General features: G+C 36.5%; 2 protein-coding genes across 2 annotated transcripts; one reads left to right on the top strand and one right to left on the bottom strand.

Annotated features, from left to right (window-relative positions):
- Positions 1 to 7,390: 7,390 nt before the first annotated feature.
- Positions 7,391 to 8,407, bottom strand: LOC110144560 (olfactory receptor 5T3-like). Its single transcript, XM_020904502.2, has one exon. It carries the CDS (start codon positions 8,357 to 8,359, stop codon positions 7,391 to 7,393), a length of 969 nt encoding a protein of 322 aa, XP_020760161.1. The 5' UTR covers positions 8,360 to 8,407.
- Positions 8,408 to 20,974: 12,567 nt separating this feature from the next.
- Positions 20,975 to 21,907, top strand: LOC110144561 (olfactory receptor 5T2-like). Its single transcript, XM_020904503.2, has one exon. It carries the CDS (start codon positions 20,975 to 20,977, stop codon positions 21,905 to 21,907), a length of 933 nt encoding a protein of 310 aa, XP_020760162.2.
- Positions 21,908 to 24,136: the final 2,229 nt, after the last annotated feature.

A 24,136-nucleotide genomic window follows, 5' to 3' on the forward strand; every position in this document is an offset into this window, starting at 1 on the left:
TCAGAAATGCAGTTCTTGCATGCAATCTCAAAAATGGCAGAATGATCTCGGTTCATTGCCAAGGCAAACCATTCAATATCATGTTAATCCAAGTCTATGCTCAAATCAGTAACACTGAAGAAGCTGAAGTTAAACGGTTCTATGAATACCTAAAATACCTCCTAGAACTAACACGCAAAAAAGATGTCCTTTTCATTATGACTGGAATGCAAAAGTAGGAAGTCAAGAAACCCTGGCATAACAGGCAAATTTGACCTTGGAGTATGGAAGGAAACAGGGCAAAGGCTAATAGAGTTTTGCCAAGAGAACACACTGGTCATAGCAAAAACCCTCTTCCAACAACACAAGAGAAGACTCTACACATGGACATCACCAGATGGTCAACACCGAAATCAGATTGATTATATTCTTTGCAGCTAAAGATGGAAAAGCTCTATACAGTCAGCAAAACAAGACCAGGAGCTGTCTGTGACTCAGATCATGAACTCCTTATTGTCAAATTCAGACTTAAATTGAATAAAGTGTGGAAAACCATTAGACCATTCAGCTATGACTTAAATCAAGTCCATTACGATTATATAGTGGAAGTGGGAAATAGATTTAAGGGAATAGATCTGATAGAGAGAGTGCCTAGTGAACTATGGATGGAGGTTCACGACATTGTACAGGAGACAGGGAGTAAGACCATCCCCAAGGGGGGGGGAAATGCAATAAGCAAAAAGGCTATCTGAGGAGGCCTTACAAATAGCTCTGAAAAGAAGAGAAGCCAAAAGCAAAGGAGAGAAGGAAAGATGCCCATTTAAATGCAGAGTTCCAACAAATAGCAAAGGAGAGATAAGAGAGCCTTGTTCAGAGAACAATGCAAGAAAAAAAAATAGAGAAAAAAATAGAATGGGAAAGACTAGAGATCTCTTAAAAAAAATTAGATACCAAGGGAACGTTTCATGCAAAGATGGGCTTAATAAAGGACAGAAATGGTATGGACCTAACAGAAGCAGAAGATATTAAGAAAAGGTGGCAAGAATACACAGAAGATCTTCACGACCCAGATTATCATAATGGTGTGATCACTCACCTGAAGTCAGACATCCTGAAATGTGAAGTCAGTGGGCGTTAGGAAGCATCACTACAAACAAAGCTAGTGGAGGCAATGGAATTCCAGGTGAGCTATTGCAAATCCTAAAAGATGATGCTGTGAAAGTGCTGCACTCAATAAGCTGGCAAACTTGGAAAACTCAGCAGTGGCCACAGGACTGGAAAAGGTCAGTTTTCATTCCTATCCCAAAGAAAGGTAATGTCAAAGAATGCTCAAACTACTGCACAATTGCACTCATCTCACATGTTAGTAAAGTAATGCTAAAAATTCTACAAGCCAGGCTTCAACATGAAGCCTCTGAAATTCCAGATTCTCAAGCTAGTTTTAGAAAAGGCAGAGGAACCAGAGATCAAATTGACAATATCTGTTTGATTGTCAAAAAAGCAAGAGATTTCAAGAAATATATGTATTTCTGCTTTATTGACTATTTCAAAGCCTTTGATTGTATGGATCACCACAAACTCTGGAAACTTCTGTAAGAGATGGGAATACCAGACCACTTAACCTGCCCCTTGAGAAATCTGTATGCAGGTGAGGAAGCAACAGAACTGGACATGGAGCAACAGACTGGTTCCAAATAGGATAAGGAGTACATCAAGGCTGTATATTGTCACCATGTTTATTTGACTTATATGCAGAGTACATCATGAGAAATTCTGGACTGGAGGAAGCACAAGCTGGAATCAAGATTGCCAGGAGAAATATCAATAACAGATATGCAGATGACACCACCCTTATGGCAGAAAGTGAAGAATTAAAGAGCCTCTTGATGAAAGTGAATGAGGAGAAAGAAAAAGTTGGTTTATAACTCAACATTCTGAAAACTAAGATAATAGCATTTTGTCCCATCACTTCATGGCCAATAGATGGGGAAACAATGGAAATAGTGACAGACTTTCTTTTTTGAGGCTCCGAAATCACTGAAAATTGTGACTGGAGCCATGAAATTAAAAGACGCTTGCTCCTTGGAAGAAAAGTTATGACCAAACTAGGCAACATATTAAAAAGCAGAGACATTATTTTGTCAACAAAGTTCTATCTAGTCAAAGGTATGGTTTTTCCAGTGGTCATGTATGGGTGTGAGAGTTGGACTACAAAGAAAGCTGAGCGCCAAAGGATTGATGCTTTTGAACTGTGGTGTTGGAGAAGACTCTTGAGAGTCCCTTGGACAGCACGGAGATCCAACCAGTCCATCCTAAAATAAATCAGTCCTGAGTATTCATTGGAAGAACTGTTGCTGAAGCTGAAACTCCAATACTTTGACCACCTGATGCTATGAACTGACTCACTGGAAAAGACCCTGATGCTGGGAAAGATTAAAGGCAAGAGGAGAAGGGGACGACAGAGGACGAGATGGTTTGATGGCATCACTCACTCAATGGACACGAGTTTGAGTGAACTCCAGGAATTGTTGATGGATAGGGAGGCCTGGCCTGCTGCAGTTCACGGGGTCGCCAAGAGTCGGACACAACTGAGCGACTGAACGTAACTGAAGCCAGAGAAGTTATCTAATCATCTCATCCTTTCCCACCCTATTCTCCTTTTGCCTCAGCCTTTCCCAGCATCAGGGTCTTTTCCAATGAGTCATCTTTTCACATTAGGTGGCCAAAGTATTGAAGCTTGACTTTCAGCATTGGTCCTCCTAAGAAATATTCAGGGTAGATTTCTTTGTGACCTCATGGATTGTATAGACCATGGAATTCTCCAGGCCAGAATACTGTAGTGGGTAGGCTTTCTCTTCTGCAGGGGATCTTCCCAACCCAGGGATGGATCCCAGGTCTCCCACATTGCAGGCAGATTCTTTACTAGCTGAGTCATGGAGAAAGCCCAGGAATACTGGCACAGGGAGCCTATCCCTTCTCCAATGTATCTTCCCAACCCGGGAATCAAACTGAGGTCTCCTGCATTGTAGGTGGACTCTTTATCAACTGAGTTAGCAGGGAAGTCCACCTTCCCATTATGAGCCAGGGGTCTTCTGATGCAACAAATCACACATTTGGGTATGCATACTAGCGCCCTGCCAGAAAGGGGAAGGGTTATTTATGAGATTGAGTCTCAACAACCCTTGAAGTCTTAAATGAATGTTGAGAGGTATAGACATATATGGTGTGCATGTATAATGTATAAAATGAAAACAATTTTCTCTAAACTCTATTTATAGTTGGTCCTAAAAGACGATGCTGTGAAAGTGCTGTACTCAATATGCCAGCAAATTTGGAAAACTCAGCAGTGGCCACAGGACTGGAAAAGGTCAGTTTTCATTCCAATCCCAAAGAAAGACAGTGCCAAAGAATGCTCAAACTGCTGCACAATTGCACTAATCTCACACGCTAGTAAAGTAATCCTCAAAATTCTCCAAGCCAGGCTTCAGCAATATGTGAACGGTGAACTTCCAAATGTTCAAGCTGGTTTTAGAGAAGTTAGAGCAACCAGAGATCAAATTGCCAATATCCATTGGATTGTCCAAAAAGCAAGAGAGTTCCAGAAAAACATCTATTTCTGCTTTATTGACTACGTCAAAGCCTTTGACTACATGGATCACAATACACTGTGGAAAATTCTGAAAGAGATGGGAATACCAGACCACTTGACCTGCCTCTTCAGAAACCTGTATGCACATCAGGAAGCAACAGTTAGAACTGGACATGGAACAACAGAGTGGTTCCAAATAGGAAAAGGAGTACATCAAGGCTGTATATTGTCACCCTGCTTATTTAACTTATATGCAGAGTACATCATGAGAAACGCTGGGCTGGAGGAAGCATGAGCTGGAATCAAGATTGCTGGGAGAAATATCAATAACCTCAGATATGCAGATGAAACCACCCTTATGGCAGAAAGTGAAGAAGAACTAAAGAGCCTCTTGATGAAAGTGAAAGAGAAGAGTGAAAAAGTTGGCTTAAAGCTCAACATCTAAAAAACTAACATCATGGCATCCAGTCCCATCACCTCATGGGAAATAGATGGGGAAACAGTGGAAACAGTGGCTGACTCTATTTTTTTGGGCTCCAAAATCACTGCAGATGGTGATTGCAGCCATGAAATTAAAAGACACTTACTCCTTGGAAGGAAAGTTATGACCAATGATACTTTGACCTGTGGTATTGGAGAAGATTCTTGAGAGTCCCTTGGACTGCAAGGAGATCCAACCAGTCCGTCCTAAAGGAGATCTGTCCTGGATTTTCATTGGAAGGACTGATATTGAAGCTGAAACTCCAATAATTTTGCCACCTGATGAAAAGAGCTGACTCATCTGAAGAGACCCTCATGCTGGGGAAGACTGAAGGCGGGAGGAGAAGGGGATGACAAAGGAAGAGGTGGTTGGATGGCATCACCGACTCGATTGAGATGAGTTTGGGTAGACTCCAGGAGTTCGTTTTGGACAGGAAGCCTGGCGTGCTGTGGTTTGTGGTGTCACAAAGTGTTGAACACAACTGAGCATCTGAACTGAACTGACTTGACCTTAAACATACTATCAATAAACATTACCACCTACTGTCAATATAATTTTTGGAGTTTGAAACTGGACCTAATCTATTTCTATAATTTGACAGTAATAAGAAAATATTTTGATAATGGAATAAAGATATATGATGTTGAACCAAGCTGGAAAAGTCATGCCCATATACCTGGATGGAACATATTGTGTGAGATAACATGAAGTTCTTCATAGGGGTTCCAGAATGGAGAAGTAACTTCATAATGTGTGCTAAGGATTTTCTATAATTAATGTGAGCTTACATCAATCTACCGAACCACAAGATTATAGCTATAACAATAGGGTGTGAAACAAATCACAGAGTGAATGACAACTGCAACATACTTACATCAGCGTATATTTAATATAGATTAGTTTAAATGTAGTGATCAGCATATAGATGATATTAATTATATTTGTAAAATGTTACTTTGATGGGCTCAGTGCAGTCGCTCAGTCGTGTCTGACTCTTTGCAACCCCATGAACAGCAGCACGCCAGGCTTCCCTGTCCATCACCAACTGCCAGAGTCCACCCAAACCCACGTCCATTGGGTTGGTGATGCCATCCAACCATTTCATCCTCTGTTGTCCCCTTCCTCATCCTGCCCTCAACCTTTCCCAGCATCAGGGTCTTTTCAGATGAGTCAGCTCTTCCCATCAGGTGGCCAAATTATTGGAGTTTCAGATTCAGTATCAGTCCTTCTAAAAAACATCCAGGACTTATCTCCTTTAGGATGGACTGCTTGGATCTCCTTGAAGTCCAACGGACTTTCAAGAGTCTTCTCCAACACCACAGTTCAAAAGCATCAATTCTTTGGCACTCAGCTTTCTTTAGAGTCCAACCCTCACATCCATACATGACCACTGGAGAAACCATAGCCTTGACTAGATGGACCTTTGTTGACAATGTAATGTCTCTGCTTTTAAATATGCTATCTAGGTTGGTCATAACTTTTCTTCCAAGAAGTAAGCATCTTAATTTCATGGTTGCAATCACCATCTGCAATGATTTTGGAGCCCAAAAATAAAGTCATCTGCTGTTTCCACTGTTTCCCCATCTATTTCCCATGAAGTGGTGGAACTAGATGCCATGATGTTAGTTTTCTGAATGTTGAGCTTTAAGCCAACTTTTTCACTCTCCTCTTTCACTTTCATCAAGAGACTCTTTAGTTCTTCTTCACTTTCTGCCATAAGGGTGGTGTCATCTGCATATCTGAGGTTATTGATATTTCTCCCGGCAATCTTGATTCCAGCTCGTGGTTCTCCAGCCCAACATTTCTCATGATGTACTCAGCATATAAGTTAAATAAGCAGGGTGACAATATAAGCCTTGATGTACTCCTTTTCCTATTTGGAACCAGTCTGTTGTTCCATGTCCAGTTCTAACTGCTGCTTCCTAAACTTCATAAAAGCTTCTCAAGAAGCAGATCAGGTGGTCTGGTATTCCCATCTCTTTCAGAATTTTCAACAGTTTATTGTGATCCACACAATAAAACAATTTGACATAGTCAATAAAGCAGAAATTGATGTATTTCTGGAACTCTCTTACTTTTTTGATGATCCAGTGGATGTTGGCAATTTGATCTCTGGTTCTTTTGCCTTTTCTAAAACCAGCTTGAACATCTGGAAGTTCACAGTTCACATATTGCTAAAGCCTGGCTTGGAGAATTTTGAGCATTACTTTACTAGTGTGTGAGATTAGTGCAATTGTGTGGCAGTTTGAGCATTCTTTGGCATTGCCTTTCTTTGGGATTGGAATGAAAACTGACCTTTTCCAGTCCTGTGGCCACTGCTGAGTTTTCCAAATTTGCTGGCATATTGAGTGCAGCACTTTCACAACATCATCTTTCAGGATTTGAAATAGCTCAACTGTAATTCTGTCACCTTCACTAGCTTTGGTTGTAGTGCTGCTTCCTGAGGCCCACTTGACTTCAAATTCCAGGATGTCTGGCTCTAGGTGAGTGATCACACCATTGTGATTATCTGGGTCATGAAGATCTTTTCTGTACAGTTCTTCTGTGTATTCTTGCCACCTTTTCTTAATATCTTCTGCTTCTGTTAGGTCCATATCATTTCTGTCCTTTATCAAGCCCATCTTTGCATGAAATGTTCCCTTGGTATCTCTAGTTTTCTTGAAGAGATCTCTAGTCTTTCCCATTTTGTTGTTTTCCTCTATCTCTTTGCACTGATCACAGAGAAAGGCTTTCTTATCTCTCCTGGCTATTCTTTGGAACTCTGCAATCAAATGGGTATAGCTTTCATTTTCTCCTTTGCTTTTCATTTCTCTTCTTTTCATAGCTATTTGTAAGGCCTCCTCAGATAGCCATTTTTCTTTTTTGTATTTCTTTTTCTTGGGGATGGTCTTAATCCCTGTCTCCTGTACAATGTCACGAACCTCTGTCCATAGTTCATCAGGCACTTTGTCTATCAGATCTAGTCTCTAAAATCTATTTCTCACTTCCACTTTATAGTCATAAGGGATTTGATTTAGGTCATACCTGAATGGTCTAGTGGTTTTCCCTACTCTCTTAAATTTAAGTCTGAATTGGGCAATTAGTAGTTCATGATCTCAGCCACAGTCAGATCCCAGTCTTATTTTTGATGGACTAGTAATGTTTTATTCTAGTATACACAAACACTAGTAACCGAAATGGAGCATTTTCTTCTTTATTTGCTTAGCATCAAGATATTGACATTTAATCTTTGAAGCTTTATTCAGCTGTAGCTAATAAATTATTTGCTAATAAATTTGCAGCTAATAAATTTTTGCAGCTAAAGTATTTTAGTACTTTTTAGTGCTAAAAATACACTGTGGTTATAAACCAACTTCTCTCAACATTTTTTTCATCGCCTCTTTTACATCTTTATTCCTTAAACTGTAGATGATAGGATTCAGCATGGGAATGATAATGGTGTAAAATGTTGACACGATCATGTCATGGTTTGAATCATAGCTGGAAGTTGGCCTCATATATGTGAAGAGGATGGTTGCATGATAAATACTCACTCCAGTTAGGTGAGAGCCACATGTAGAAAAAACTTTCCTTCTCCCTTCAGCAGAATGCATCCTCAGAATGGCCAACAGAATGAAACCATAGGAGATCAGGACAATCAGGACAGTGACTATCTCAATAGAGCCCACAAAATAGAAGAGCAGAAGCTGGTTTGTGTGAGTGTCAGAGCAAGAAATAGCGAGGAGGGGAGGGATGTCACAGAAGACATGTCTGATTTCATTGGAGGCACAGAAGGAGAGGCTGAAAGTAGCCACTGTGTGTACAGAAGCATGCAGGATGCCACCAACATAGGAAGCAATGATGAGTGACACATAGACTCTGGGCGCCATGCTAACTGAATACAGGAGTGGGTTGTAGATGGCCACATAGCGATCATACGCCATTGCAGCCAAGAGAAAGCATTCTGTGGTCCCAAAAGTAACAAAGAGAAGCATTTGTACTGCACATCCAAGATAGGAAATAGTTTTATTCTCTGACAGGAAATTAATCAATATTTTTGGAGTGACCACTGAAGAATAGCAGGCATCCAGGAATGATAAGACACTGAGAAAATAATACATTGGGTTTTGGATCCGAGAATCCACAATGACCAACATAACCAGTCCCAAATTTCCTACCAGTGTAAAAAGATAGATTGCCAGAAAAAGTAAAAATAGGTAGACTTGCACCTCTAAATCATCCGTAAAGCCCATCAGTATAAACATGTTTAATTCAGTCACATTTTTCATCCAGATTCGGTATGAATTTAAATCTGATGTGAGCTGTACCATTTTAGTTTTTCTCTATAGGTTCTAAAGGCAGTATTTTGTGAAAATAGAGTCCACCCGACTATATCTTCCTATTTGCTTCTTATCAGGATCTAATGATTTCCTTTGTAGTCATGGAATGGTCACTGATGAAGATCTTGGATTCAAATGGATACATTTTGCAGTTACTAAAAGAAGTTATTACATTCAATTGTTGACTAGATTCATCATGTTAAAAATATCATGTCAATTTAAGTGGTTTATTTTCCAGTTTATTTTTTGTTATATTCTTTACTACCTGTGTTCATATTACATAGCTTTAAAATCAACAAATATAAATAACCATAGGACTATTTCAATCATGAAATATTATAGTGGAAAGCACACAATTAAATACTAGCTTTGCTATAAGGTGCATGAAGTGTCTTTTTATGTTCACAACTGTACAAATAGAAGTAATCACACAAGATTGAATTTGATTTCAATAAGCAAACAATATAAAATTATTTAATAGTAAATGTTTCCAGATAAGTAAGAAATGACATAGATGAAACATATTTCAACTTTTTGTGCAGAGCTGTTTGTTTAAACAAAATCATTTTATATCCCTTTTTCTGGTGATTATATTGTCCCATTAATTTCCATTCAAGAATAGTGGTAAACTGAACAGCAGACAGTATTTTGGAGATTATGTACCCATTTTGCAAAGAATGACAATATGAATGCTAATTTTTTTTCTAAAAATAGGTGTCCTTAAGGTGTTCATGTTGGCTTCTGCAGTTTATCATACTGTTACTGATTTTCAAATTCTATTTTAGTAGCAATGTCAGGTATTTCTATAGTCATACACTATTGTCTCTGCAAAGTTCTTGGATATATTTTTGACATATATTTCTGTCAAAAACATATTTTTTAATATATTATAGTTCTTTATGGGGTTTCTAATATATATGTGAAATTAATGTCACCTGATCATAGACAAAAAATAGTTTGCTAAAAGAATAAAATCTTTATTTGCCACAAAATTGTGTTTGATTTATTTTTTTCCCCTATATCACACTGTTTCTCATTTGGTTGTATACGAATAGAGGGAAGTATTAAAGTTAAAGAGTCAATCACATTTGAACTGAAATTTCAGTTAATTACTGAAACACAGTTAATTACTGGATTCATCACATTCAGTCAGTTCAGTTGCTCAGTCATATCTGACTCTTTGTGTCTGCATGGACTGCAGGATGCTAGGCCTCCCTGTTCATCACATTAAAGGGCAGACTTTGGGCAAGTTAACTTTTATTTTTCCTTCAGCATGTAATTAATAAGCATTAAAAAGTAATGATAAATCTGCCATATACAAGGTAAGGCTGAATTCAATGACATAAGAAATTCATACTTATGATGTTAAACATACTACATTTTTATTGTATTTAGATGTCACACATCAAGAAGAGAATAAATAAAAATCTTTAACTTGCTGTTAGAAGAAAGCCACACCTTTATTTTCCCAGAAACGTTTCCATGGATCCATTTAGAGGCTATTTCTAATGCAAAGAATAAATAGATTGATAAGTTTAAGTTTAAGGATTGCCTGGTGGCTCAGTGGTAAATAATCTGCCAATCAATGCAGGAGACACGAGTTTGATCCCTGGGTCTGGAAGGTCCCCTGGAGAAGAAAATGGCAACCCACTTCCATATTCTTGCCTGGGATATTCCATGGACAGAAAAGCCTGGCAGACTACAGTCCATGGGGTTGCAAAAGAGCTGGGCACGAATTAGGAACTAAACAGCAGAGATGTGTGAGTTTGCAACACCAAAAAATGTTCATTTGATTCTTAGAAAAGTCTAGAGTAAAATAATAATAATAATAATAATAAGTTCTGATTTCTGTATAAATCCATGCAACTTACATAGTAATTAAAAGAAAACAGACAGAAATAATAAAGTATAATTGTTTGAATTGTTATTAAGAAAATTGTTGCTGTTGTTCAGTCACTGAGCGTTACCTGACTCACTACCCCATGGACTGCAGCATGGCAGGCCTCCCTGCCACAGTTCAAAAGCATCAGTTCAGCCCTCTGGGTTCCTTCGGAGCTCAGATAGTAAAGAATCTGCCTGCAGTGCAGGAGACCAGGTTCGATCCCTGGGTCGGGAAGATCCCCTGCAGAAGAATATGGCAATCCACTCCACTATCCCTGCCTGGAAAATCCCATGGACAGAGGAACCCGGTGGGCTGCAGTCCAGGCGGTCGCAGAGTCAGGCGTGACTGAGCGACTAACAGTAACAGCCTTCTTTATGGACTGAATCTTTCATCCGTACATAACTACTGGAAAGACCTCAGCTTTGACTCTATGAAGTTTCTCGGCAAAGTGATGTCTCTGCTTTTTAATACGCTGTCTGAGTCTGTCATTGCCTTTGTTCCAAGAAGCAGACGTCTTCTAATTTCATGGCTGTAGTCACCATCCACAATGATTTTGGAGCCCAAGAAGAGAAAATCTGTCACTGCTTCTATTTTTACCCCTTCTATTTGCCATGAAGTGATGGGACTGGACGCCATGATCTAATTTTTTTTTTTTACTGTTCAGTTTTAAGCCATCATAATAAAACTGTTTATAGAACATCAATTAATATACAAATATGTATTAATAAATTTGGGTGCTACATCAAAATTACATTACTTTTTAAAATTTTGTGTTCTCTTTTTCTCTCCAAACATATCTCCTTCTTTCTTTCTTTTCCTATTTCTTTCTCTCTCAAATCCATGAACTATATATAGAAATATTTACTATAGAGAGTAAGATAAAAAAAAAAAACAAAACAGGAATAAGGCAGACAGAAATAAGCACAGAGAAAACAGGGAGAGGTATGCAAACAAATTTTGAAGACTGCACCAGCATGTGATCCTCTAATGAAGCCATCACAAGATATATGTTCATGGATATGTACAGGAGAAATTTCAGTGACACTGCAATTCAAGATTTGCTTAACTGATATGCTTATAATAAGACAATTATGAGAAATTGAGAACTTTATTGGGAGTTAAAACCCTATACTAAAATCTCAGATTTAGTGCTTACTGACAGCATAAACTTGGGAAAGTTATTTCTGAACCACCAAAAAAAAAAAAAAAAAAAAGACAGAAAGAAAAACTAATTGACCATAATTTTCAGGCATATCTTGTTCTACTACCTGAATATGGTGTCATAGGAGGGAACATTTTAATCAGCTGCATTAAAATATGTTTTATTAGGTAAAGTATTAAGCATTTATGAATGATGCATATAAATTAAACATAACTTCCAAGCTTTATTTAACTCCAATAAAGTGAAAAAGTTTAAATCAAATTGAAAAATAACAGTATTTAGCTAGGTCCCAGACAGAAACAAAAAGCTTATTTTAAAAATAATACACATATTTGTTATATGGCACCAGATAAATATCAAAATACTATTCTATTGAAATTAAACCCAGTACATTACCAATATTCTATGCTATAAGAAACTGCATTAAATGCATTAAAATGCATTTCACTCACTGAAATCTGTCTGTTCTGAAATTAGAATGGTGAATCATCTCCTCTAAAAACTAGCCCTTCCATAAATGTCCTTTGAAAATTAACGGTGTGCTTAAAATTAGAATTTATAAATGGCATTCTGTGAGCCAGTCTAAAAAAACAAAAGCATATAAAAAGCTTGGCTTATGAACTTTTTAAGCTCAGAAAAGGAAAAAGTAAGAATTAGTATTGCTTCTCAAAATAAAAAATATAGAATGTTAAAAAGAAAATGTGGCATGTCAATTTAAAATAATGATGCATTTATTTAAATTTGCCTGTTCCTCTGGCCAGTATAAATTTATGATGATCTTTGATGTCTCCATTCTTACCTTCAGAGCTAAAAGATGAGTTTATTAAAGAAGGTATGCTTTATTCAAAATTATGTCCCATTAGAGAATTTATTTATTTTATTAAAGGGCACTGGAGTTGTGACAGAGAAAAAGTATGATGTTTAACTACTATGTTCAGTTTTTCAAACAGGCTTTTTTGTTAAGTGATATTTGAAAAAATTAGAACTGGTTGTGTTTATGTCTTACTATTTCACTTTAATGGATGGGAACTAGAAATTGTAATCTTTTAACAAAATATAATGAATCTAAAAGATGAAAAAAAAATGTTTCCCAACACTCATGATAAAAAATTTAAAGTACTAGGTGTCCATGAAAGCAGTATTACTGATAGTAAGCTCAATAAGAAGGAAAGTTAGGAGGGCAGCTATTATGTATTATTGAGTGGCTGCTAGGGGTTAGGAATTTTATGCATATTATGTAATGTAATCTATATAGCAACCTGCAAGCTATATAATTCAGCATTATTTTATATTAATAGATGAGAACACCAAGGCTCAACTAGACATATAACTTGACCAGGGTCATGCAGTTCCTAGGAGAACCAGGACTGAAGCCTAGATTTCTCTGACTTCAGAGTCTATACTATTCCTACATGATTGCATTAAAATTTCATTATGACTTGGCATAATTCAAGAAATTTTACAACCTAGAAACTGTATGAGATAGAAACTTTGAATAGTTTAATTCTCTTTTTCTAAGCAATTAAGTTTATTAAGCCAAGAAGTTAAAACACATACACACACATACAAGTGGCTTCTAGATCAATTAACTAGCTATAAAATACATTTAAAATTAGTTTGTATTCTTCTGTCAAAAATTTGTGATTCCAAAGTGTCATATACCCAATGGTTGCTTAATAGTTAATTTTTATTCATTTAATAATTTTCTTAAAATTTAAATGTAACCCCTTAATTGTTCTGCCCCTATACAGAACATTATTTTTCATCAAGGAAATTAATGAAAATATCTAATTTACAATTCTATTGACCAAAATATATATGGAATCCTTTTTATTTTCTTTGCTACGTTTCCTGAAAGGAGTATATTAGATTTTTAATAAAACTTTGATTTAACTCAAATTTCTGTCTTGAAAACAAATATTAAGATACTTATTCCAGTTTCAAATTCAAATGTATATTTTCTAAAGTATATTGCAAGTTATCAAAACACTTTCCTCTTACCTGTGGAAATGAACTCTTCACTCAAGATACTCTGTGAATATTATGTATTTATATTCTTATACTCCACCATCATTTCAAGTTCTTCTTAATGTCTACAGTGAAGTCTCTAGAGGAGAGTACTCTATTTTCTGGGACAGAAGTTTCAAGATGAACTTTTTTCTTGTAAACAAGTGGATGTTTCTGGATAATGAACTACCTGATGAGAATGATTACATCAACACTTTAATTTAAAAAATCCCTCAGTGGAAAAAAAATCTACTACCATAGGACTATTCTAAGCTCTGGTCCTAAATAGCTATATGCTATTAAGTTGATCCCCTGAAGAAGGAAATGGTAACCCACTCCAGAATTCTCGGTTGGGATATCCCATGGACAGAAGAGCCTGACATGCTACCATCCAAATGGAGTCACAAAAGAATTGGACAACACTTAGGACTAAATGACAACAACAACTGAGGTTGATAACCACAATTCTGCAAAATCCACTTGTCTCTTTCTGGAAATAAAGCCTTTCTAACTCTCTAATCCCTTCTCTAAAACATGAAGATAATGAAATCATAACATATGACAACATTTATAATTCTCTGTTGTGGTTCAGTGGCCAGGTCATGTCTGAGATTCTTTGTGACCACGTGGACTGCAGCACATCAGGCCTCCCTGTCCCTCAACGTCTCCCAAAGTTTTCCCAAGTTCATGTCCATCGTATTGGTGATGCCATCCAAACATCTCATCCTCTGACACTCTCTTCTGCCTTCAATCTTTCCCACGTCAGGGACTTTTCCAATGAGTTGGCTGAACCAAAATACTGGAGCATCAACTTCAGTATCAGTCCTTCCAATGAGTACTCAGAGTTGATTTCCCTTAAGACTGACTGGTTTTATCTCCCTCAGGAGAATTCTCAGCACCACGGTTTGAAGGCATCAATTCTTTGGTGTTCTGCCCTTTTGAACACCCAACTCTCACAACCTTTAAGTGACCACTAGGACGACCATACCCTTGACTATACAGACCTTTGTCAACAGAGTAGTGTCTCTTCTTAAATAAGGATAACTATATATATATATATATTTTTTTTTTTTGGTAAATTTTAAATACTACACTTCTAAGTGATATGAGATAGAGTTCATTAACAGTTTAATAAGCGTTGACTTCCCTGGTGCCTCAGTGGTAAAGAATCCTTCCAATGCAGGGGCCACGGGCTTGATCCCCGGTCTGGGAAGATTCCACTTGCCTCAGAGGGCCTACGCCCATGGCCGTGTCTCACAGCTACCGAGCCTGCGCTCTGCTCCACAACCCGGGTTCAGCCCCGGGGGTGGGACGATCCCGAGGAGAAGGGAACGGCTACACACCCCAGTCCTCATGCTTGGAGAATTCCATGAGCAGAGGAGGCTGGCAAGCTACAGCCCATGGGGTCACAAAGAGCAGCTTCCACGCTCACTTTCCGCCCCGCAACAAGAGCAGCCCGCGCACTGCGCCTGGAGGGCAGCCGCCACTCGCCTCATCAGGGCGAAGCCCCTGCAGCGATGCCGATCCGGCACAGCGGAGATGAACAGATCCTTCTGTAAGAAAGTTTAGTAAGAGTGACAAGATGTGAACACGTAGATAGGAAGCACTGAAGGAGAGATGCGACGGCACGCAGGCAACTGTAATATTCTGTGTGATAGAGCATTAGCATGTGAGAGAAACGGAAGAGAGAACGGTCAACTATTTTGAGTGTATAGGGTTTTATATCTGTGGAATGTAAAGATTCCACTTCCTAAAACCGGCTAGTAACACTTTGTGCATAAGTAATTTGTGGCAAATACACAGATACCAAAGTTCTAAATTAAGAGATTACAAGTTAGTAAAAAGGAACGTTGGTTTTAAAATCTGAATGTAAATAAACAGCAGAAAAAACAAAAAAGATAATACTGACAGGTAGCCCAACTCTGAAGAGAGGATCCATCAATTAAATGCAACTCTAAATTGATCTGTATACAGATTTAATACAACTCCAAGTAAAATTAAACAAGTCTTGTTGAAATAGATCTTCTGACTCTACAATTTACATGAAAAAGCAAAGAATTCTGAGAAGGAATAGTAAAGTAGAAATAGTGAGATGTCAATCATTAGAAAAACCTAGAAAAGTAGAACAAAATTTCTTTTTATTCATGTGTAAGTTATATACTATTATATTGATTAGATTGAGCCTTAATTAGTAATTACTAGCTAGAAAAATTATATTATTATATATACTATTAATATACATTTTTTCTAACTACTCCTCCCTTTATGTTTAAATGAGTTGGACATTTTGAATATCCTAAGGAAATAAATATATATATTATAATATATGTTATATTATAACATAAATATATTAATAGATAGATAGATAGATAGATACTCCTCAATCACTCAGTCATGTCCAACTCTTTGTGGCTCTATGGCTGCAGTCCACCAGGCCTGTGGGACTTTCTAGGCAAGGATACTGGAGTAGGTTTTCATTTTCATCCTCTGGGAATCTTCTCAACCTTGATTTAAAACTCACATCTCCTGCATTTCCTGCACTGGAGAGATCATTTACCACTGAGCCACTGGTGAAGCCTATACACACACACACACACACACACACACACACATTTATGTTGAATTAGTGAAGTTAACATTTTAAATTTCATGCTCAAATGATGTCTCCTATGTTTTTATAGTCTTAAAATACTGTCATTTTCTTACTACTTTAACTTTCAGTAGGGGTCTCAAAGTGTCAGACATGACCGAGTGACTAAACTCAAGCCTAATTCATTACAGCTTCTACCTAGAGTTTCTTGAGCCCCATAGCTAGATAGATCTTACTTTACAAACTGGTGTCTACACTTTTGACATTGTATGTTACTATAATAGTACTTTCTGAGACATACTTCTTACAGAAACTCCTCCCTTATTTCAAGTTTCCCTCCCCAGTGTCTTGGCCTAGTTTTTGACATTCATTTCTCAGCTTCCTAAAGGTGAAGCTCAGTCCTTTTGGAAGACAGTCTCTTTTGTGAATTTCTGATATATGCAGTGACCTTGGGTGTCAACAATTTTGGCCTCTTACATTCACTTTGTGACCCAATGATTGAGTCTACATGGGCATGAAGAAAATTATCCATCTGCAATTTGAAATATGTATAGACTTTTCCATGAAGCTAGCTTAATTTTTCTGCAATTCCCACATAGTAAATTGTCTACTTCTTTTAGTGGTGAGTTTGTAAATTGTTAGGTTTCAGTATCATAGCTCGTGTTAATATTTTCCTTTTCATGTGACCCCTGTGCTAGGAGGAAAAGTGTTGATTCCAATAATATGCTGATTTTTAAAGTGACATCTCAGAAATCCTTATTGTGGGACTAATAGAGAAATTTTTGATATTATTTTTTCAAAGTTGTCATCTATTTTTCTTTCACTATTTTCTTTATATTTGACTTGTTTATTTGTTAAACAAGTTGTTTGTATGCTTTGTTTTTAGGAAGTATTTTGGTGGATATTCTGGGCTTATTAATGAGGATTTTCTTCTGCTTGACATATCATTTTCATTCAGTTTTTTATGACTTTATAAAGAGAAGTTATAGGTTCATAGCAAAATTAAAAGGGAGATACAGATATTTTACATGTATGCCCATTATAAATATTCTCCATCAAAGTGGTAATTTTTTACATTTTATAAGCTTACACTGACATATCACAACCACTCAAAGTCCATTATTTACCTTTGGATTCAATCTTGGTGTTGTGTGTTCAATGAGTTTGAAAAATATATATATAATGACATAGATCCATCATTGTAGTCTTATATAGAATTGTTTTCAATGCCTTAAAAGTCCTCTGTGCTCTGTCTCTTTATCATCCTACTTCAAATCTCTGGCAACCATCAATCATTTTATTCCTTGCCTTCTCTGGTTGCCATTTTCTAGGTTTCGATTAATGCATCCTCAAGTTCACAGATTCTTTCTTCTGGCATATCTAGTTTAATGGTAAATTCATTAAAGGTATTCTTCATTTTGAGTATAGCATTTTTGACTTCTAGCATTTCATTTTGGTTCTTTATTAAAGTTTTATCTAATGTTAAAAGATTATATATATATATATATAGCATATATATATATATATATATATACAATATATTTATACATCTGAATACAATTAACTTCTTGAAATATAGTTCTTGTGCTCAGTCATGCCTAAGCATGACTTTGTGATCCCAAGAACTGTGGCCCACCAGACTCCTTGTTCTATGGAATTTTCATGAGAAGAATGCTGGAGTGAGCTGCATTTTCCTCCTCCAGGGGATCTTCCTGACCCAGGGATCAAACCGGCACCACCTTTGGGGACTAACTGAAGTATAAAGTTACGTATATATTTAATACACTTCACTTAAAGTGTTTGGGGATGAGTACACCCATGGAAACATCACCACTATCAAGGTCATAAGCAAATCCTTACCTCCTAAAGTTTCTTTTTTTTTTTTTCTTTTATTGCTGTTATAATTTTAATGTAAGCTCTACCTTCTTAGTAATTTTGAGTATACAAAAGTTTTGTTAATTATAGGCATTAAACTATATAATAGATTACCTGAACTTATTTAATTCAAACAGTTCAAACTTTTTATGTTTGACCATCAACTTCCAATGTCCCCCTTCTCCCAGTCCCTGGAAACCACCATTCTACTCTTTGCTTCTATGAGATTGTCTATTTTAGATAATTCATATAAATGAGATCACCCAGTGTTTGTCTTTCTGTGTCTGATTTATTTAATTTAGCAAAAATATGGATATCCATATTATTGCAACAACAATATTTTCTCACTTATTAAGACTGAATAACATTTCATTATATACATACACACCAGATTTTTAAAATACATTTTTCCATGAATGATACTTTAGTGGTTCTCATATCTTGGCTGTTGGGAGTGATGCTACAAAGAACATGAGTGCAATATCTCACCAAGATTCTAATATCAATTAATTTGTGTAAATACCCAGAAATAATTGGTAGCTTACAAAGTAGGTTTTTTTTTTTTTAATGTTTTGAGGAACCTCTATACTTTTACAATGGCTATACCAATTTACATTTGTATCATCAGTGCCTGAGGAGTTCTTTTTTCATATCTTTGTCAACACTTGTTGTTTTTTTTTTCTTCTTTAATAATAGCCTAACAGATATGAGGTGATATGCAATTGCACTTTAGATTTTCATTTGATAAAATTTATTTGCTACCCAGGGCAATAAAAGATCCAAGGCAATGTCTATAAAATAACTTTGGTAGTTTTTGAAGTAGAAAAAGCATAAACTTTGTGTGACACCACAGACAATTTCAAACATCTAAAGAAACAGAATGCAAAAGTACAAAGCTGGAGTCATCACACATCCTGGTTTCAAAATGTATTGCAAAGCTACAGTACTTGAACAAAACAGTATTGGTATAAAGACAGACATATAGGCCAATGGAGCAGAATAAGGAGCTCACAAATCAATTCACACATATCTAGTTAACTTAATCTTCAACAAGGGTGTTAACAGTACATAGTGGGAAAAGTATACTGTTGGAAAAACTGGATATTCACATGCAAAAGAATGAAAATCAACCCTCATCTTAAACTATGAATAAAAGCCAACTTATGCTGTTCTCCTGAAACATCCCACCCTCGCCTTCTCCCAGAGTCCACAAGTCTGTTCCATACATCTGAGTCTCTTTTTCTGTTTTGCATATAGGGTTATCGTTACCATCTTTCTAAAGTCCATATATATGTGTTAGTATACTGTAATGGTCTTTATCTTTCGCTTAAACATAAGCCATGAAACTATAAAACTCTCAGAAGAAATAAAAGGGAAAAGCCTCATGACATTAAGTTTAGTGGTGATTTCATAGATATGACACCATAAGGACAGGCAACAAAAGCACAATTAGATAAAGGTGAGCACATCACACTAAAATTATGTACAGCAAATGAAAGAATCCACAGAGTAAGAAGGCCTCCAACACAGTAGGAGAACATGTTTGCAGATCACTTAAACAGACTTTTCCCCAAAGAAGACACAAATGGACAACAGGTTAGTATGAAAAAATACTTAACACCACTAGTTATTAGGTAAATAAAATATAAAGCATTATTATAAATCGGAGGCTGACTGACTTTATTTTTTCAGCAAATATTAGTGGGTCATGAATTATCCCAGGACCATTTTCTTTTTTATTGAGTGAGTCATCATGTTGCTAATTTGAACTAGATCATAATTGGAGCATATTCCCCTTGGGGACTCTCCTTTGGTCTCAGCAATAGTTGAGAAGGTAGATATAAGCAGTTTTAATTAATTATACTCATAAGACATCAAAACTGCTTCTGCTGAGGTAAGAGAGATCTTCAAGGCATTTGCTGAATATTTTAGGAGTTTGGACCTAACAAGATCAGATATGCTGTGCAATCCTTTTATTAACAGTTGTTTCCTATCACATAGGTGAATAAATACAACAAAGAAAATACAAAGGATTAAATTTATGTTTATATTTGTTTGTTATTGTTGTCATATTTAGGTACAATTTTTATAAGTGACTTTAATTGTGACTCACATTGTCTAGTTGATAATTCACTGGAACCACAGTAAACAGTATCTAAACAAGTATAATAATTTTTTAAAAATTGTTTTTGTTTTCAGAAAATTTCTTCACATTTTCACCACAGATCTTGAGACAGTTGAAAATCAAAGACTTTAGATATCTGAAAATAATAAATATGACTGATTATTTAGTAAATGAAAAAACACAATATAATGCTAAGTATCTCAGAAATACATTTAAATGAATATAAGTTGCAATATCATTGTTTGATTCAGTCATGGCCCATTATCTTAAAAATCATGATTATTTCATTTGCATACACCCAATAAGGGCTAATAGAGTTAGAAAGAATTTGGAAATAGCACATAAAATGTTACAGTCTGAGAGGTTGCTACTCTGCAAGACCAACCTAATTTAGCATTACCTATTTAACAATATTTTGAAGATTCAGCTTTATTAATGTATTTTATATTACAATATTTGTTCCACTTTGTAAAATCAATATTAATGTTTCATTCTATAGATAAGCAAATTATAAGAAAAGATTTTACACACTACTGAAAGTAACTAGATTGCTGATAACCTATTCCAGGTATCTGCACACAGATACACTAGACCATGTTACTGTATGGGAGAGGAAATTGATTTTAACCAATGATTTGGAGTTTTAAGCTAGTTTAATATGGAAACAACTAATAGGATTCAGTGGTAAACTAGCTGGTTTATCTAGTGGACGTAGACGCATGGATCTGCCCATGAGTGAGGAACACACGTATTTTCCCATTTGAGTCTTCAGTGAGTGGCATGAACGCTTGACCTGCTGTCTTGTCACCATGTTCTGATCTACAACTGGGAAATCATACGCTGGCAAAAAATAAATATGAGGACCCAGATCACATTCCGTTCAGTCACAATGTTATTCACTCTTTTGGTAGGAAATGAATTGCAAGTTTTGAAAAATCTTCGCGTTTGTTCCATGAGGTATCAAGATGAAGAATGTCACCGAAGTAACATCCTTTTTACTGAAAGGCTTCACAGACAATCTTGAACTGCAAATCATCTTATTCTTCTTGTTTCTAGCAATTTACCTCATCACATTGATTGGAAATTTAGGACTGGTTGTATTGGTCATTGTGCATTCCCGTCTCCACAACCCCATGTACTATTTTCTGAGTGTGCTTTCGTCTGTGGATGCCTGCTATTCTTCAGCAGTTATCCCCAAAATGTTAGTAGATTTTATGTCAAAGAACAAAGCCATTTCCTTCCTTGAATGTGCAACACAGATGTTTCTTGCTGTTGCTTTGGGGACCACAGAATGCTTTCTCTTGGCTGCAATGGCGTATGATCGCTATGTGGCCATCTACAACCCACTCCTGTATTCAGTCAGCATGGCGCCCAGAGTCATTGTGCCACTCATCATTGCTTCCTATGTTGGTGGCATCTTGCATGCTTCTGTACATACAGTGGCTACTTTCAGCCTCTCCTTCTGTGCCTCCAATGAAATCAGACATGTCTTCTGTGACATCCCTCCCCTCCTCGCTATTTCTTGCTCTGACACCCACACTAACCAGCTTCTGCTCTTCTACTTTGTGGGTTCCATTGAGACAGTCACTGTCCTGATTGTCCTGATCTCCTATGGTTTCATCCTGTTGGCCATTCTGAGGATGCCATCTGCTGTAGGGAGAAGGAAAGTCTTTTCTACATGTGGTTCTCACTTAACTGGAGTGTCCATTTACCATGGTACAATTCTCTTCATGTATGTGAGACCAAGTTCCAGCTATGCCTTGAACCATGACATGATCGTGTCACTGTTTTACAGTATCGTGATTCCAATGCTGAATCCCATCATTTATAGTTTAAGGAACAAAGATGTAAAAGAGGCAATGAAAAAAGTGTTTTGGAAAAATTTGCTTTATCAATAAAGTATTCTTTTCAGAGTAAATATTAACAAATTGAGACTGAGGTTATGTACATAATAACAAGAAGACACAATGAAAATTTTTTTTACTTTATTAATATATGTCTCTTCTTTCTGGATATTTTAATATAAACATCATAGCTAACCTTCTATCTATGTTATTTTTATATGCAGAAAAATTGTATCATCCATTTGCACCTTAATATTATCCTATTGATAGAGGTGTCCACACAGACACTCATACACACATGCACACACACCTATATACGTTTGTATGTAAAAACATGCTGATTGATATAACACAAGCACACACAGGCATATGTAGATGTAACTTTAGCATATTATGTATTCTTTTCTTCTTTCATCTTGATATAATTTGAGTGTATAGTTCCCAATATTCACAATTGTAATTAACATTGTATCTGACGAGCTTGATCAAATGCCAATAATCAATAGCAAACCCATAGTTCATATGATCCCATACCATGGAGTCATCGGTATCTGAATTCATGTCAAAGCATTCTGATCTGTCCTTAAATTCATTCACTGGCAGCGATCTAATCCCGGTCTGAGGTTTGGGGACCATAGATAACATGTTCAAATCCCTGGTGTTAACTAGCATGCAGATTTGTAAGGATGCATTTCTTCCATTTTTGTTATTTCATTCAGAGCTGGAGTGCTAAACAAATCTTTACTTTCTCACAGAAAATAAAGTCTAGGTGTTGACATTTATCAAGATCACACATTAAAAAAAGACAAACACAATTCAGAGAGTAATGTATAACTGGGCCTGTGTATTCAGCTCTTTCCACAACTGAGTCCCAAACCACCTTTATCGATTTGATTACAGGTCTGGTACTGATTCAGATTTTAGCTCTCTTTTCCTTGGACCCTTTCAACTCCAATATGCCCCTGCATAAACCCCCACTCCTCATGCTAAGGCCCAAGAACCTCATTATGGAAGAGTCTCTCCTACATGCAAGTTTAATCCTTGTTTCCAATAGACCTCATTTTCATTGCAAGGATATGTGTTCTTCAGAAATAACTTTAAAATGTAGTGTTCTCCTTTCCTGCTTTCACTCATTTGTATTTATTAACTTTTAATCACAATTTTGCACAAACTCATTCTCTTCTTAAAGGAGCATCCTTATTTTTAAATACAAGACAATCTTCTGAGATTTAGAGTCCAACCTAATGATACTTGTCTGAATTGGGGTTAAGTATAAATTATAATTCTAAAGTTCTTGTGCAGAATCCTCTTAACTATATAACCTGTATTTGAAAGTGCTAGCAGCTCAGTTGTCTCCATCTCTTTGCAACCCCATGGACTATAGCCCACCAGGCTCCTCTGTCCATGGAATTCTCCGGGCAAGAATACTGGAATGGGTTGCCATTTCCTACTTCAGGGGATCTTCCCGACCCAGGGATCATACCTGGGTCTCCTGCATTGCAGGCAGGTTCTTCTTCACCATTTGAGCCATCAAGGAAGCCCTTATTATATTTATTCCTATACAATGACTCTGCTCTCATTTCTCCTGTTTGGGATACTCTCCTCTGTGCTATTCATACAGTTTCTTCTACTAAATATCAAAACTAAACCATGTTCACTGATATTAGTTATAGTTGCATATCCAAACTATGCAAATATGTTGTTGAATAATGTGTGTATGATTCAGCATTGAAGAGATTCTTAAACAGACATCAACATCACAAAAATAAATATTAATCTTTAAATTTTTAAGTTTTAAAGAAAAATAAACACAAATATAGAAAAAATAAACTAGCTGTAAACAAGAGAAGACAGATACAATTTTGCATCTTATAAAGTTATAAATCATTGACGAGAAGTACACAGAATTGTGTTTTCTCACATGGTGCAATGACAAAGAATCAACCTGCCAATGCAGGAGACACTAGAGATGTGGGTTTGATCCCTGGGTCAGGAAGATTTCCTAGAGAAGAAAATGGCAACACAGTCCAGTATTTTTGCCTGGAAAGCCCATGAACAGAGAAATCTGGTTGGCTACAGTCAGTGGGGTCCATCAAGCTTCTCTGTTCATGGAGCTGCAAGAGTCAGAAGTGATTTAGTGACTTTAGCAAGAATAACTAAAGTGATTTAGTGATTTAGCAACAACAACTAAAGACTTCAAGTTAATTGTATCCATGAAAAATCCATTGCTGTAACAGTCACATTCTGAAATAAAGAGGGTTAGGATTTTAATTTATGTGTATT

This window comes from Odocoileus virginianus, chromosome 10, assembly GCF_023699985.2.
Source record: "Odocoileus virginianus isolate 20LAN1187 ecotype Illinois chromosome 10, Ovbor_1.2, whole genome shotgun sequence".
In the NCBI taxonomy this organism is placed as follows: Eukaryota; Metazoa; Chordata; class Mammalia; order Artiodactyla; family Cervidae; genus Odocoileus; species Odocoileus virginianus.

Excerpts from the sequence above, each read along its gene's own strand:
- LOC110144560 (XM_020904502.2), bottom strand. The coding sequence starts at position 8,359 with ATGGTACAGCTCACATCAGATTTAAATTCATACCGAATCTGGATGAAA.
- LOC110144561 (XM_020904503.2), top strand. The coding sequence starts at position 20,975 with ATGAAGAATGTCACCGAAGTAACATCCTTTTTACTGAAAGGCTTCACA.